Source organism: Hemiscyllium ocellatum, chromosome 13 (assembly GCF_020745735.1).
Source record: "Hemiscyllium ocellatum isolate sHemOce1 chromosome 13, sHemOce1.pat.X.cur, whole genome shotgun sequence".
NCBI classification, from domain to species: domain Eukaryota; kingdom Metazoa; phylum Chordata; class Chondrichthyes; order Orectolobiformes; family Hemiscylliidae; genus Hemiscyllium; species Hemiscyllium ocellatum.
In genome coordinates this window covers 4,267,514-4,282,656 of record NC_083413.1, presented here as the reverse complement: position 1 = coordinate 4,282,656, position 15,143 = coordinate 4,267,514, and the positions used below count along the sequence as shown (strand labels likewise).

The following is a 15,143-nucleotide window of genomic DNA, read 5'->3' as shown; positions in this document are numbered from 1 at the left end:
TGACCAACATGGCAGACAGGGATACTAACCATGTTCCTAATGTGGAGCTTCTCTCTCCCTTCCTGTTCTCCTGAGCAGAATATTCTGTGATGTTCTTTCCCCTGGCATCAGAAAGGCCAGATACCATGCAAGTTTGATTAAATGCCTTGAAGCACCTAATGAAGGACTCAGATATAAACAGTTGCTAATTTGAAATATACTGTCAAAACTGACACCTATTCATTCAGCTTGCAGGATATTGTTTGGTTTGGAGAAGTTACTGAAACAGTGTTGATGTCAGCATCCATTGCTGAATGACTTCTATTTTGTTATCAATTTTAAGCACCAGTTTGAACTGCCGCTTTGTGATTGATATTAAGCAATGCAGAGCAGGTTGGCTGCGTGCAGCCAGTGTACTGTGGGAGCTTTTTTTCATTCAATCTTGATGTGGTCTTGTTGGCTAGTCTAACATTTTAATATCCATTCCTAATAACTCAGGGGAAGGCAATATGCAAATACTCCGTGCTGTTAGAATGGGAGTTTCTGTTGAACTAGTCAAGAACTGACAAGTTGACAATTGGAGAGAAATCGACATTAACATTTAGCATTGAGTGACCCTCTGAACTGATGACCTGAGCTTTTCCAGCAATTTCTATTCTTGTTATTGATTTACAGCATCCGTTCTTTTGGTTTTTATTTATATACTAGCCCTCAATAGAGCTGTGGAACAGGGATAATTAATGACTGTCCTTGCTGGTCATTTATTTCTGTTTGGAGTACTTGTGTATTCATGTCTGACATGAGCAGCATTCATTTTAAATGTTGCACCTCTACATTGCTGACATGTCTTAAGACATAAGCTGGTGACAGGTCATTTGAAAAATAATCCCTTGCTCAAGAACCTGACAGTTGGCAGTTAGCAATGAAATCAAAATTAAGTATTAGTTGCTATTTTCTAAAGAACAACAATGTTTATTTAAAGAAAAATTGTTTTCTCTTGCAGTCCTCTTTCATTAAGTTGGACATTAACCTGGTGCAGGAATAATGTCCCACTTGGGGCTGCTTTGCAGCTGGGTAGTCTGAATAATGTCTCCTTTGGAATCTACCGAATTTAATGGCAAGACTTAATTAGCTTTGACAGTTAGATGTCAATGTTTTGGCAACATGCTATAATCGACAGAAATGGAGAGGGAAGATAAGAGGGGAGATGGTGGAAAAAATACAAGGCGATTTGGAGGTGCCAGTGTTGGACTGGGGTGTACACAACCACCTGATGAAGGAGCAGCACACAGAAAGCCAGTGCTTCCAAATAAACCTGGTGTTGTGTGATTTTTTAACTGAGATTAGAGGAGGGGAGCTTAGAGATTGATCATCAAGGGAGGTAGATGAGTTCAACTCCCTTCAGTAGTCAAGTTTCCTGAGGCATGGGACATTGATCTGGTCAGGTGTAAATTGAAATCGGTGTTTTGTATGAGAAATGAAGCTTCAGCGTATTCACGCACACCCCACCCTTCCTGTCCCCTCTGGGGCAAGAATGAATTGTTTGTACCCCAACTCACCTCTTTTAAAACTGTAAATTGGCAGATTGGGATTGTGAATAAGACTCCTAACGTTGTAACATCGCACAGTATAAAAGGTAACTGTTTTGTAACATTCTTGTACCATCCTCGCTGTCTTGTTATGTTTTATATGTAACTTGTGTGTCACTACTAATCAATAATATATTCAGACCAAAACGAAGGTTCAAGTTACGATTGATATTTGCTGTTAGTCCTTTATTTCTTTGATTTATATTTCTGATTCATGTTAAGGATGTGTATGCCATCTGGGAATTAGGATTTTTTTTCTCATTTAATAATTCCATGTCAGTCATTTGGAAGTACCCAACTCAAATGGTTTGTGTTTGTTTGTCAGCAAAGTCCCGTAAGTGTTTTGCATGTAGAACTTGCAGTTTTAAAAATAGCAAAGTCGCTTAGGGTGTAGGTTTGCTCGCTGAGCTGAAGGTTTGATATCCAGATGTTTCATTACCTGGCTAGGTAACATTATCAGTGGCGACCTCCAAGTGAAGCGAAGCTGTTGCCTCCTGCTTTCTATTTATATCTTTCTCCTGGATGGGGTTCCTGGGGTTTGTGGTGATGTCGTTTCCTGTTTGTTTTCTGAGGGGTTGATAGATGGCATCTAGATCTATGCGTTTGTTTATGGCATTGTGGTGTGCCAGGCCTCTAGGAATTCTCTGGCATGTCTTTGTTTAGCCTGTCCCTGGATAGATGTATTGTCCCAGTTGAAATGGTGTTTTTTTTTCATCCATGTGTAGTGATGAACTGAGCTACAAACCTTGCATAGCAAAGTAATAGAAAAAATATTGACTAATACTCTGAAAGATATGAAGCCAGCTATCTTAGAACCAGTGTTTCAAAGACAGGTATGCTTTTAGAAATCTACTTTTGTTTGATCTTTTTGTTTCAATATGATTCTTGCTGAGCTGGGTGAATATTACATTAAATGCCATAAATCAGTCAAAGGGAAAACGTGATTTCTTGGCTATGTTTTCTTCATTTTTGTAAAGTTTAAGTGTACTTTTCCCCAGTTTTGTGTGAAATGTGTTGCTGAGAATTTAACAAATTCTCCCCAATGTGCATATGCCATTGTGTATCCCCACTTCCCTCTCCTGCTGACTTTCCCCGCCTCCAATTTGCTTTTTTATAAGAATGATTGATTGAAAATAAACAGCTGACATCTATCATTGCTGTTTCAAATGGTGTCCAGTGCAATAATCAAAATACAGAGTCAGAGGTTACACAACACCAGGCTCCAGTCCAACAGCTTATTTGAAATCAGAAGTTTTTGGAGTGCTGCTCCTTAATTTATAGTCTATTCTGTGCCAGGGCTCTTCCCTCCACTTCACCTGAAGATGGAGCATTGCTCTGAAAGCTTGTGATTTCAAATAAACCTGTTGGATTATAACCTGGTGTTGTGTGACTTATTAGTTCATCCAGCCCAGTCCAACACTGGCACCTCCACATCAAAATACAAAGAGCTGTGTTTAAATCAACCTACCTGTGTGCAGATTTGTACATTTTTAAGAAAAGTGCTGATTCTCAGGATCATTGACAAAATCGTTGACAGAGGATGGCACTCAGTTGACTTTGTCCTAGCTGCTCATCATGAGTCCTTTCTAATAAGTTTTTAAAAACACAGAATTTTAACATAAGTATTCACTTCTGTGTTAAAGCTGTTATAAATTCTGTTTCTAGCATTGTTGCATCTACACTTGCCTTGGCACTCTACATTAAGAAAACACCTAAAAGCTCCCCACAAACAATGAGAAGATTTTCCCAAATCTCTTGTAAAGTCCCTTAACTTCCAGCATTCTTTGAACTCATCTAACAAAGACTTCAATTTCCCAGACTAGTTCTGTTTATAATAATTGCTTTTGGCAATACCACTATTGTTTGTGTTTTTTTAGCAAAGAACAGTGATCTGCTTTAAAGCTCCTGTGGTATTTGGATAAGTTTTATTTCCCCCAGTTCTATAGGCCTTTGAAGTAAAGTAAGGTTTTTCTTTTTTTCTCTTTGATGTTTGACTCTTTTTGAACCAGAGGCTGAAAGACCTCCCTCATCGAGTGTTTGCAGAAATGCGAAGTCATTTTGAATTGAGTCATGAAGAGGTTTCCTTTTCCACTGTGTTGTAATGTAACTTTTGCATTGTGGTAAATGTTGCTTAATTTTTGAGTTGCTGTATGCATTAAATTTTGATGTTATGCATTATTATATGCCCTTTTTAGATTTTTTTTGTGCGGGAAAATTGAGTTACTTACGAATTCCCTGAAAATGGCCAAGTATAAAGTGAAACAACTCTTGTTATACTAATGTTAATACCACCAGTTGCTGTTGTAGGGTTTGAACCCGTGTTCCCAGAGCATTAGGATAGTCGATTGGTATAGGAAGCATGAGGAAAAATCCATGAAGTGCATTCAGGACAGTTTCCTAGAAAATGGTGTCACGGATCCAGTTGGGGGTCAGGCCAAAATGAGCTGTTGATGTGCAGTGAAGCAAGTTTAATAAAATATATCATAGTAAAAGATCCCCTGGAAAACAGTGACCATAATGTGACCTCATGAAAGGGAAATCATGCCTGATAAATTCATTGCAATTCTTTGAGCAGGTAATACACTGAATACATTAGAGGGGGAGTGGTGGATGTAATATTTGGATTTTCCCAAGGTATCTAAATTAAACTGCTGAATTAAATAAGAGCCTATGGTGTTGGAGATAGTATGTTAACATGCCTTGAGGATTGGCTAAACTAATGGAAGACTGTTGGGCTAAAGTTGACATTTCCAGGATGATAACCTGTAAATAGTGGTGTGCCACAAGACTCAGTGCTGGGATCATAATATATATGAATGAAGCGTTTGTCCCATTGTGTTATCCTAGTCATGGATCGGTTTTCATCGAGATCAGGAGCCTTTAAATGGATTCTAATGAACTTTGCTTTATATTTACTAAACTTTGCAACTTATGATTTTACCATCACTGTCTGTCTTTATAGGCACCATAGTGGGGGTGATTTAACACACTTCTCATTATTTTTATTGTAAAAATACATATGGCAATAAATTCTAAATTTTGAATGACCTGAATGAGGTAAGTGAATACGCGATAGCTAAGTTGTGAATAACACAAAAATAATTGGAAAGGCAAATGGTAACAGTCTGCAGAGGGATATGTGAGGGTTAAATGAGTGGTGAAAAACTTGATCGAAAATAATATGGAGAAATGTGAGGTTGTGCACGTTGGCAGGAAGAGTATAGGAGCTGAATATATTTTAAGTGGAAAAAGACTGCAGAAAGCCACAGAGCAGAAGGATTTGGGAATCCTCATCTATGAATCACCATAAATTCACAGCCAAGTTCAGTTGGTAATAGGAAAGGCAAATGTACTGTTAGTAAGGGTAAAAAGTGAGGTCTGCAGATGCTGGAGATCAGAGCTGATAAATGTGTTGCTGGTTAAAGCACAGCAGGTTAGGCAGCATCCAAGGAACAGGAAATTCGATGTTTCGGGCCAGAGCCCTTCATCAGGAATGAAGAAATGTACTGTTAGCCTTATTCAAAGGGAATGACTATAAAAGTAGCGAAGGCACTAGACACACTATAAACTGGCTTACTGCAATTGGTTTTGGTCCCTCCTTCTAGAGAAAGATAGATTGGCATTGGAGGCAGTCCAGAAACACTTCACAAGGCATTATGATGTATGAAGGTTCTGTCTTAAGAGAAGTTGAGTAAGTTGGACTGGTACTTGTTGGAATTTAGATTAAAAAGTGACCTTAATGAAACTTAGGATTCTTGATGAAGTAAATGCAGAAAAGTTGATCACTTCCTTGTGCTGGATTCTCAGAATAAGGGCCACATGTCTGAGGCAGAAATGAGGAGGAGTTTCTTCTGAGGGTACAGAATCTGAAATTCTGCACTGTTGTGGGCTGTGGATGCTGAGACAGACAGATTTTTAATCTATGAGGAAATAGAACGTTATTGGGAAAAGGCAGGAAAGTGGAGTTGAGCTTTATCAGATCAGCCACGATCTCATCGAATGGCAGAGCAACTCAATGGGCTGAATGACTTATTTCCATTACTACATCTTATTTCCTTGGTCTGGTTTATTGTTTCTGTCAACAATTTTAAACATTCTTCTTTTATCTAATAGGTGAAGCCAAGAACCTACCTCCATACTATGGTCCAAACAAAATGCGGGATTGTTTCTGTACTATAAAACTGGACCAAGAAGAAGTTTATCGGACAAAGGTCGTTGATAAATCTTTAAGGTAATCAGTGAAGTGTGGTTCTAGATCTCATGTTATTGCAATGTGACTGCTCAATCTTGCAGTTTAAGGGAAGTGGGACACCAATATTGGAGAACAGAAAACTGATCTAGATAAGCAAATGTAATGGTTGTGTCAGAATTATCTGAAATTTACAAAGGAAAAGATGGTATGTGTATTCATGTTTGTTCACTTTACAGTGCACTGCAGTCAGTAGGTAAACTGTTGTGATCAGTTGGCTCCTACATTCAAAGCAACTAATGCAAAGACTGCCCCTTAAAATGTCAGGTTGCTAACAGCCCACAGTACCAGCGTTTACTGTATGTTGATTTGAAAGAGTTCCTGAACATCATAATTTATTTCAAACATCATGTGTGTCTTGGTGCCATTTTGCCATTTCTAACATGTATGAGCAGGTATCATGAGGCCATTGCTTGTTTCACTGTTTTAAATGGAGCGAGTAGTGCAGAGTCAAGGGGATACTTGGGGGTTTGTGCTCTGACTTTTCTTCTCTCTCCTTCCTTTTGTTATGAAGGTTGCACTGTGTACAGTACTATTAAGAAAACTCTCCAGACTATTTTGTAAGTCGGGCCAATTTGGAAAATGGCTAGCAATGGTAATCAGGATTATTGTAGCATTGATCCATTTGCCCTGAGGGTTGAGATTTTCAAAATAAACTGAGGGGATGAGAGGTGCCTTTTGTTTTGAATATTGTTCATCATTTTTTATTTCCAGGTAGTACTTTTATAGAATGTGGGTGTTGTTGGTTTGGGCAGAATTTACTGCCAATCTCTAATTGCTCTTCAGATGCGGATGGTGAGCTGCCACTTTGAACTGCTGCTGTCCACATGGTGCAGTTAGGATGGGAGTTGCAGGATTTGTGACCCAGTGAAAGTGATGATAGACTGAGTAAAATGAGTCTGTGCTGATAATCTCATTGACGCATACAAGATTCTTAAAGGGCTTGACAGTGTAAACAGACAGATTAGACTCCTCAGCTGGGGGAAAAAGAGCAAGGAGCATAGTCTTAGTATGAGGAACTGATCATTTATAACTGAGAGGTGAAGAGATTGTTTCACTTGTTGGGTTTGAATTGTTAGAAAGTTATGTATTTAAGACTAAGATTGACTTTTGTTCTGTCAAGGGATATAAAGGGAAAGTGGAGTTGAAGCCAAGGCTCAACCACAATCAGATTGAATGGTGAACTGAATTCAACAGCTGTCTGGCGTACCCGTACTTCAATTTCCTATGTTTCCTGTCATCAAAGCTTTTTTTTTCCACAGTCGGTTGTGCAGTAAATCTTGGCAAGTCAGAACAAGCAGACATTTATCTTTGTTTTGCGTATAAGGTACGGTTGAGATGGAAATATACCAAACTTACCTAATGAAATGTATTATGCTGAACTTCTGGATGAGGCAGTACTTCATCGATAACAAGAAATCTCAATGCTTGTTGTATTACTTGGAAGCAAGTATTAACTTTGTGTTAAATGACATCTTAGAAGTGACAAAGCAGGCATTTGTGTAATCATGCCCTGACCTTGATTGTGACAGCATTATTGCAGAAGCAGATAGTGAGGCAATACGTAAAGTTGTGTTTTAATTGTTGGCTATTGCACGAACACTGATTCCTTAGACATTGTACTACACGCATTGAATGTAATTTTGTGTTCCTCACTGCACCATTTATAACTAATTTTTTACTCTCTTTTTACCTATCTTTAAAATAAGACTTAAATGAAACATCCTTTTTATATATCACTGATTTTAGATCAGTTAACTGACTACAGGGGAGCAATTGAAGTTGGAATTTTCTTAGCTTATGGTGGTTAGTTTGCTCATGACTTTAACTAATTGAGCCACTGGCTGATCTCACCCTGTGAACAGAGGCTGATACCTAAGTTTGGTGCCCATGAGGATGGCTTCAACCGGGACCTTGAGTTCATGTCACACTACAGGTGACCCCGCTACACTATACACACTCTCACGCATGCATACACTCATGCAGTCCCTGTCTCATATACACTTACACACACCCCCAACACTGACATATACACACACACACACACACACACACACACACACACACACACACACACACACACACACATACCCTCTCACAGACTTATACTCCATCACACTCTCTCACAAGCATGCACACACACACATACTCTGTCTCTCACATGCACACTCTCTCATGTATGCGCACACAAGACTATAGGGTGAATTTGCATTTTCAGATCAATTCTATTTATCTCAAAAAGCATGCGATCTGCACTCAGTCAATCCATGTAATATTTTATGAGTTCCACTTTGGGAAAAGAACTAGTTTGACTCAAGGTTAAGAGTGTGGTGCTGGAAAAGCACAGTAAGTCAGGCAGCGTCCAAGGAGCAGGAGAATCGACATTTTGAGCATGACCCTCATCAGGAATGAGGAATCCTCCCTTTCTCCCAATCTGACTTAACAATGGGATACAGACAGACTGTAACCACACACCGTGAATGCATTGTCTGAACTGAGATGTCACCTTTTCTCATAAAACCATAAGTTTTATTAAGAATGTGATTTAAAAGAAATTCTGAGATTTGCATATTAATGAACTGAAACCTGTATCGTATTCTAAAAGATGAAAGACGTAACAGCAATATAGGTTTGTTCAATATATCATTTGAGTTGCATGGCACTAACCTTTTGCCATAAATTCTGTGTCTTATGGTCCTGCTCCACAGCTATCCAATGAAGGAACAGTGCTTCCAAATAAACTTGTTGGAATATAACCTGGTATTGTGTGATTTTTAACTTTATCCACCCCAGTCCAACAACAGCTCCTCCACATCATGTTAACAAATACGCAGTGGTAATGACACTGTGTTGATACTTGAAGTACAAGTGGTATATTTAGAAAACAGAACTGCTTGCAATAATCCACATGGGTGGCATGATCATTTTGAAATCTGTATTATCTATCTAGAAAATTGGGAGAACTGCTTGAAAACTATTCCTGAAACAAGTTGAGAATGTGCATTTGCCTTGAAGTTTGCTCCAACAAATTTTATTGTAGATATATATAGTATCTATAGTTATATCATAGATGCTGTTTGACCTGCTGCGCTTTTCCAGCAACACATTTTCAGCTCTGATCTCCAGCATCTGCAGTCCTCACTTTCTCCTTATATCATAGTTAGCCAGTTAACTACAGTGGATTAAAATATATAATTAAGTGGAAGTGTATGTTTTATGTTAACCTTTTCCAGTGTATTTGATTCTAGTTGTGACTGCTTCATCTATTTTTTTGAGGTATTCAGTGATCTAGGGACGAGTGAATTACACTGTTGAACTCCTGACGTGGAGTTCATGGTTCAAATATCAGTTTTTGTCAGCGAGGTTGTCAGTTGGTTGCTCTCTCCCTTTTCAACCAGAAGATTAGTTTAGATTAGGTTCCCTACAGTGTGGAAACAGGCCCTTCGGCCCAACAAGTCCACACCGATCCTCCGAAGAGCAACCCACCCAGACCCATTCCCCTACATTTACCCCTGCACCTAACACTACAGGCAATTAGCATGGCCAATTCACTTAAGCTTCAAATACTTGGACTGTGGGAGGAAACCGGAGCACCTGGCAAAAACTGGGAGAATGTGCAAACTCCACACAGACAGTTGCCTGAGGCAGGAATTGAACCCGGGTCTCTGGCGCTGAGGCAGCAGTGCTAACCACTGTGCTGCCACGGTGGATTTATTTTCCACTGTAGTATGAGAGGACCAAGATCAGAAGTTAATACTCCAGTGCACTATTGAGGAAATACTTCTAGTAATCTAGAAATCCAAGCTAATATTCTGGGAACCAGAGTTCAAATCCCACCATGGCAGATGGTGAAGGTTAAATTCACTAAAAATCTGAAATGAAAAGCAAGCCTAGTGGTAGCTATGTGGCTTGTTGGGGATTGTTGTAGAAATCAATCTAGTTCACTAATGTCATTTAGGGAAGGAAATCTGTCATCCTTAACTAGTCTGGCCTATATGTCACTCCAGACCTACAGAAATGTGGTTGACTCTTAACTGTGTTTTGTGCAATAAATACTGACCTAGCCAGCAATGCAGACATTCCATGAACAGATTTTTAAAACCTTCCAAAAAATGCCCCTTTTTAGATAAGACTCCATTTATTCTCTCAAAGCAGACAAAGATTCTTCAACAATTATGAAGAAGAGCTAAGAAGTTAACTCCAGTAACATTGAAAAGTATTTATACCTCAATCAATATCACAAAAACAGATTATTTGGAGATGGTCATAGTGCTATTGTGGGAGATCGCTGAACTCAAATTGACTGCCATGTTTCCAATATTATAACGATACTTTAATACTTCAAAAGTATTTCTTTAGCTGTGAACCCCTTGGGAATATCCAATGACTATGAATGTTGTTACAAGGGTGTAAGCTTTTTCTTTGCTCCCTTGATCAACAATCACATCCTGGCTTTCCATCTTGTTCAACCATTTATGGAGAGAGGGAAAGTTAATCAGGGACATATGAGTTTTCCTTCTTCGGGGTGTTGGAAAGAAGAATGCCCTGTGTGTTAGTAGGGGGAGGGAGTTGAATGTTGGGTGTGTGTGCTATAGTCACTTCAGTTACCCTAAGATCCAAACTTGGGGAACCTCTTTTTGTTCATCCAACATGCTGCTATTGATGTCGTCATGTGAAAACCTATCCAACTTTATACGCCTACTGATGGCACCAGCGTTACTTCACCACCATCTCAATTTCTCCATTGCTTCTAGTTTGTCATCCTATACCGGAATGTCTGATGACATTCCAGTATAGGATGTATTGTAATATAGTCAAGAGTGTGATGCTGGAAAAGGACGGCAGGTCTGGCAGTATCTGAGGAACAGGAAAATTGCTTTTGCCTGAAACGTCGATTCTCCTGTTCCTCGGATGCTGCCTGAATTGCTGTGCTTATCTAGCACCACACTCTTGACTCTAATGTCCAAAATCTGCAGTACTCACTTTCGCCCTGTGCAGTAATATACTCTAGTTGACTGTTGGGCAGAGCAAAGCCACTGGCTTTAGTTCCTGCCATACACTGTTTCTTAGCTGTCAGTTCCATCCGCTGCCTGAGTGAAATCTTGAGACTTTTGAATTGAATTGAATGATTTATAGTCGCATGTATTTCAACAAAATACAGCAAAAAGTGCTGTTGCCATGCTCTGGTGCCATTTTGAATTATTGAATATATTAAAAGATATTGCTGTAGTAGAGTTTATCTTCCCCTCCCCTCCTTGTTCCTCCGCTGCTCCTCTTTACATCAGCCATGGTCTCTGTAATGGGCTCCAGGTATCTGTTACCGGCCTCTGTTGCCGTCACTTCCACAGCTGCATCTGAGCTGGAGCTGTGGTCCAATTCTCATTCATGGAGCCCAACTGACGCTCATCCAAACAATGTCACCAGACCTCAGTTGCAGTGGTCTTCTGCCAACTCTGCCACTTGTTCAGGCATTCAGGCCTAGCTGCAGACCTGGAGCTTCAGCTCAGCCTGCAGGATTCAGCTGGGGATCTTCTCCTTGCTCACCAGGAGACCTGAGACTGGGGTAGACTCATGTTCACCTCAGACTGGTGTTGCTGCTGCTGATATCACTGCCACCTCCTTGACTATTCACTCAGCCTCTGCTGCCACTGCTCTCTGGGCCCGTGCTGCCATCTTTTTTGCTGTCATCCTGTTTGAACTTGGGATGAGTGTTCAAACCAACATCCCCAGCAAGACCAATTATTTCAATCTCTGGCTGTAATATGTCCACCTACTGCATTGTCCCATCCGTTGTTCAAGCCCTCTTTTGTGACTCGGTGTCTCAATTCTCCCTTGGCTGAACTTCTGCCATCTTTAATTTTGGATCACTAAAGCCCTTCTACCAATATTCTAATTCACACCCACCTCCTGCCCTGTGCTAACTAACTGATATTAATTCCAGGTGTGGTGCTGCCTTGAATTATTGTCCTTGTATTCAAATTCCTCCTCTTCCTATCTCTGGCGCATTCTGTACTCCTGCATAACTAACGGTGCTTGGAATGATGTGGCGGTGACTGAGGTGGACAAAGTTAAAAATCACACAACACCAGATTATAGTCCAACAGGTTTATTTGGAAGCACTAGCTTTTGGAGCACTGTTCCTTCATCAGGTGGTTGTGGAGTGTAAGATCATAAGACACAGAATTTATAGCAAACGACTACAGTGTCAATCAACTGAAATGATATATTGAACAAACCTAGATTGTTAAGTCTTTCATCTTTTAGAATGGGTTGAAGTCTTGTTTTGTTAGTATCTAAATCCCAGAACTATTTTTAAGTCACATTCTTGAGATAACTTAAGCTTTTATAACAAAAGATGACATTTCAGCTCAGACAGTGCATTAAAGGTGTGAGGTTAGACTCTGTCTGTATCCCAATCTTGAGTAAGCCTGGTTCTATTTCCAAAGTGGAATTTACAAAATATTACACATATTGACTGCCTGAAGATTGTGCATTTTTTTAAGCAAAATAGGATGTATCTGCAAATGCAGATTCATCCCATAGGTTTGTGTGTGTGTCCATTAGAGAGTGTGTGTGTGTGTGTGTGTGTGTGTGAGAGAGTTTGCGTGTGTGAAAGGTTGGTAAAGTGTGGGTGTAGAGTGAGAGGGTGTTTGTGTATGAGAGAGAGTCTGCGTGAGTGTGCATGTGTGAGAGAGTGTGTAGTATAGTGGGGTCACCTGTAGTGTGACATGAACCCAAGGTCCAGTTTGAGGCCATCCTCTTGGACACCGAATGTGGCTATCAACCTCTGCTCGGCCACTTTGCATTGTTGCCTTGGAGGACTGGCACCCAAATATCCGAGGCCGAATGTCCCTGACCGCTGAAATGCTCCCTGAATGGGACGTTAAAGGCTTGAAGTGGTGGCGTAGGGAAGGTCTTGGTGAGATGTTCATCCTCATCGATAGTGTGTTGGAGGCCATGAAGCACATGGTGTTGATAGTTTTTGGCTCCTGGGAAGTACGGAACCATGAAGAGTACTGTAACAGTTGCAACCAGTGTCTGTCTCCTAAGGAGGTCATTACAGTTTCTTGCTGTGACATGTCAGAACTGGCAATTGATGAATTGAGCATCGTACCCTGTTCTTATGAGGGCATCCTTGACCACCTTCAGGTGTGCGTCACGCTCCTCCTCATCTGAACAGATCCTGTTTATGCATAGGGCTTGTCCATGGGGGATGGCCATTTTAATATGTTTAGGATCAAAGTTACCACATGAAGGACACTGCATAAATATAAGTTGCTGTTGTAATAGTGCTCACCACTAACTTTTTTCATTGAGGCAATCCATAGTGTTACTTGATTCCTGCTGTTATGAGAATGTCTTCTCCTTTTCTAAGACTTCAAAAGATGTTTAATTTGGATATTGGGATGGAATCGTTCTTGGGAGGCTTTTTACAAGAGCCATTGTAGCTGCTTATTGAAGTTTTAAACCATTTTCATTGAAAGCATTGAGCCAACAAGTTTGTGCATGGAAGTCAGAGTTGGTGATGTAAACACTGGGAGTTGAATTGTGCATGCTGATTCCTCATTTGAGCATTCCTGTTGCTGACTACACTGCATCTATTTCTCATCCCCATTTTGTACGTAATGTGAACAAAAAATGGGAAAGATTTGAGAATGCAGCAATACATGAGGCAGAGGAGAAAGCCATCGAAAAGATTTAAACTGCTGTTTTTTAAAAGAGCTTAATAATTGTGGAAAGTAGCAAGGTATGTTTTCATCACTAGGTATTTGAGCTACTTTGAAGAATTTTACATTGAAGATTTTGCAGGAGGTGAACCCATAAAGTTTCTTTGGAGTCTTCCTTGCCTTTATGCCCCTCCCTCCAACAGTTTTCCAAGGGATGAGCAAGACCTTCAGTGATCCATCAACTCTTTGCCTCAGTTGAAATCCTAAGAACCTGTTGGCCATTAAGGGCCACATCTGGCCTTGCCTCAACTTTGAGAGGAGATGTGGAAAGAAAGTCTGGTGGAAACCTGAAAGGGTGGATGGTTTTCTCAATAAAGTTGCTCTTCCTGCCCTGCCCACCCACATTCTAGTCATTCACTTAGACCGATTTTTTTTCCTGCAGCTTATCATCTTACGTCGAACCCAACCCACTCAGATCGTTCCTCCTTTCTTTGAAGCACTCCAGCAAGTATATGTCCTTAGATGCCAGGACTTAGAATCAGGGGACTGCTTGGAGTCACATTAGATGGGATTACAGACTTGCCAAACAGACTGACTGCTGCTGTTTGTGTTATGACTTCTGCCATAGTGAGGGACAGATGTCCTATTTCCAGCCAATAAATACTTCTCGGAGCATTAAATTGCTGCAAAGTTTCTGTGAGCAGCATTGTCTTCCACTGATTCTTTGGCAGATTTGGAAACTCTGACATGAAACAATTTTTACTATGGAGTCTGTATAAACAACAGAAGTTTAAACCCATGCTTTAGTAGCTTGTAAATGAACAATACATTATTAAAATAAGTCTTGCATCAGCCAGTTTGTTTGACTTGCTATAATTAGTTCTAACCTCCTGGTTTCCTAGTCCTAATCCATACCAGTGATCCCTGTTGGAAGCCAACACACAAATTGTTGTTCTCCGAATGTTAGAGGACTGAATGGTTGGACTCGGCTGTACATAGAATGCTGCAGTCAAATAACTTGCTGACACTCATCAAAAAATGCAAGTGAGACCATTTGTTGTTGACGTATCTCAGCATGGCGTTACTACTTTCAGTCAAGAAATATTCAGGAGAAGAATTCTATAATCTTCAGTAAATGATGGAGAGCAATGACACATGAGATTGCATTTTTGTAGTGGTAAATTTTTCTGTGAAAGTGCATTGTTCTAAATCCTTTCATTACCCCATTTTACTATGAAAACTACTGCATACATATCACTGGAATACAAGTGAAATATTGAGAAAGCCCCTTTCTCAGGGAACAGACATAGACTCAGTGGTTAGCTAGAGACCCAGGTTCAATTCCAAATTCTCCCAGTGTCTGTGTGGGTTTCAGCTTGATGCTTTGCTTTGGTTTCCTCCCACAGTCCAAGGATGAGATTAGATTAGATTCCCTTCAGTGTGAAAACAGGTCCTTCGGCCCAACAAGCAAATAGAATTAAGGAGAATCCAAAGGGTGGTTTAAAATATATTAAGACAAAAGGGTAACTAGGGAGAGAATAGGACCCCTCAAAGATCAGCAAGGCGGTCTTTATGTGGAGCCACAGAAAATGGGGGAGATAATAAATGAATATTTTGCATCAGTATTTACTGTGGAAAAGGATATGGAAGATATAGACT

The 15,143-nt window shown here is 40.1% G+C and overlaps 1 protein-coding gene across 1 annotated transcript in view; it reads left to right on the top strand.

Annotated features, from left to right (window-relative positions):
- The window catches only part of rasa2 (RAS p21 protein activator 2), a 192,470-nt gene that overhangs the window by 43,771 nt on the left and 133,556 nt on the right, over positions 1-15,143 (top strand). Inside the window, exon 2 of the mRNA XM_060834481.1 lies at positions 5,682-5,799. Coding sequence (XP_060690464.1) covers positions 5,682-5,799 — 118 coding nt within the window. The remainder of the gene's footprint in view (positions 1-5,681; positions 5,800-15,143) is intronic.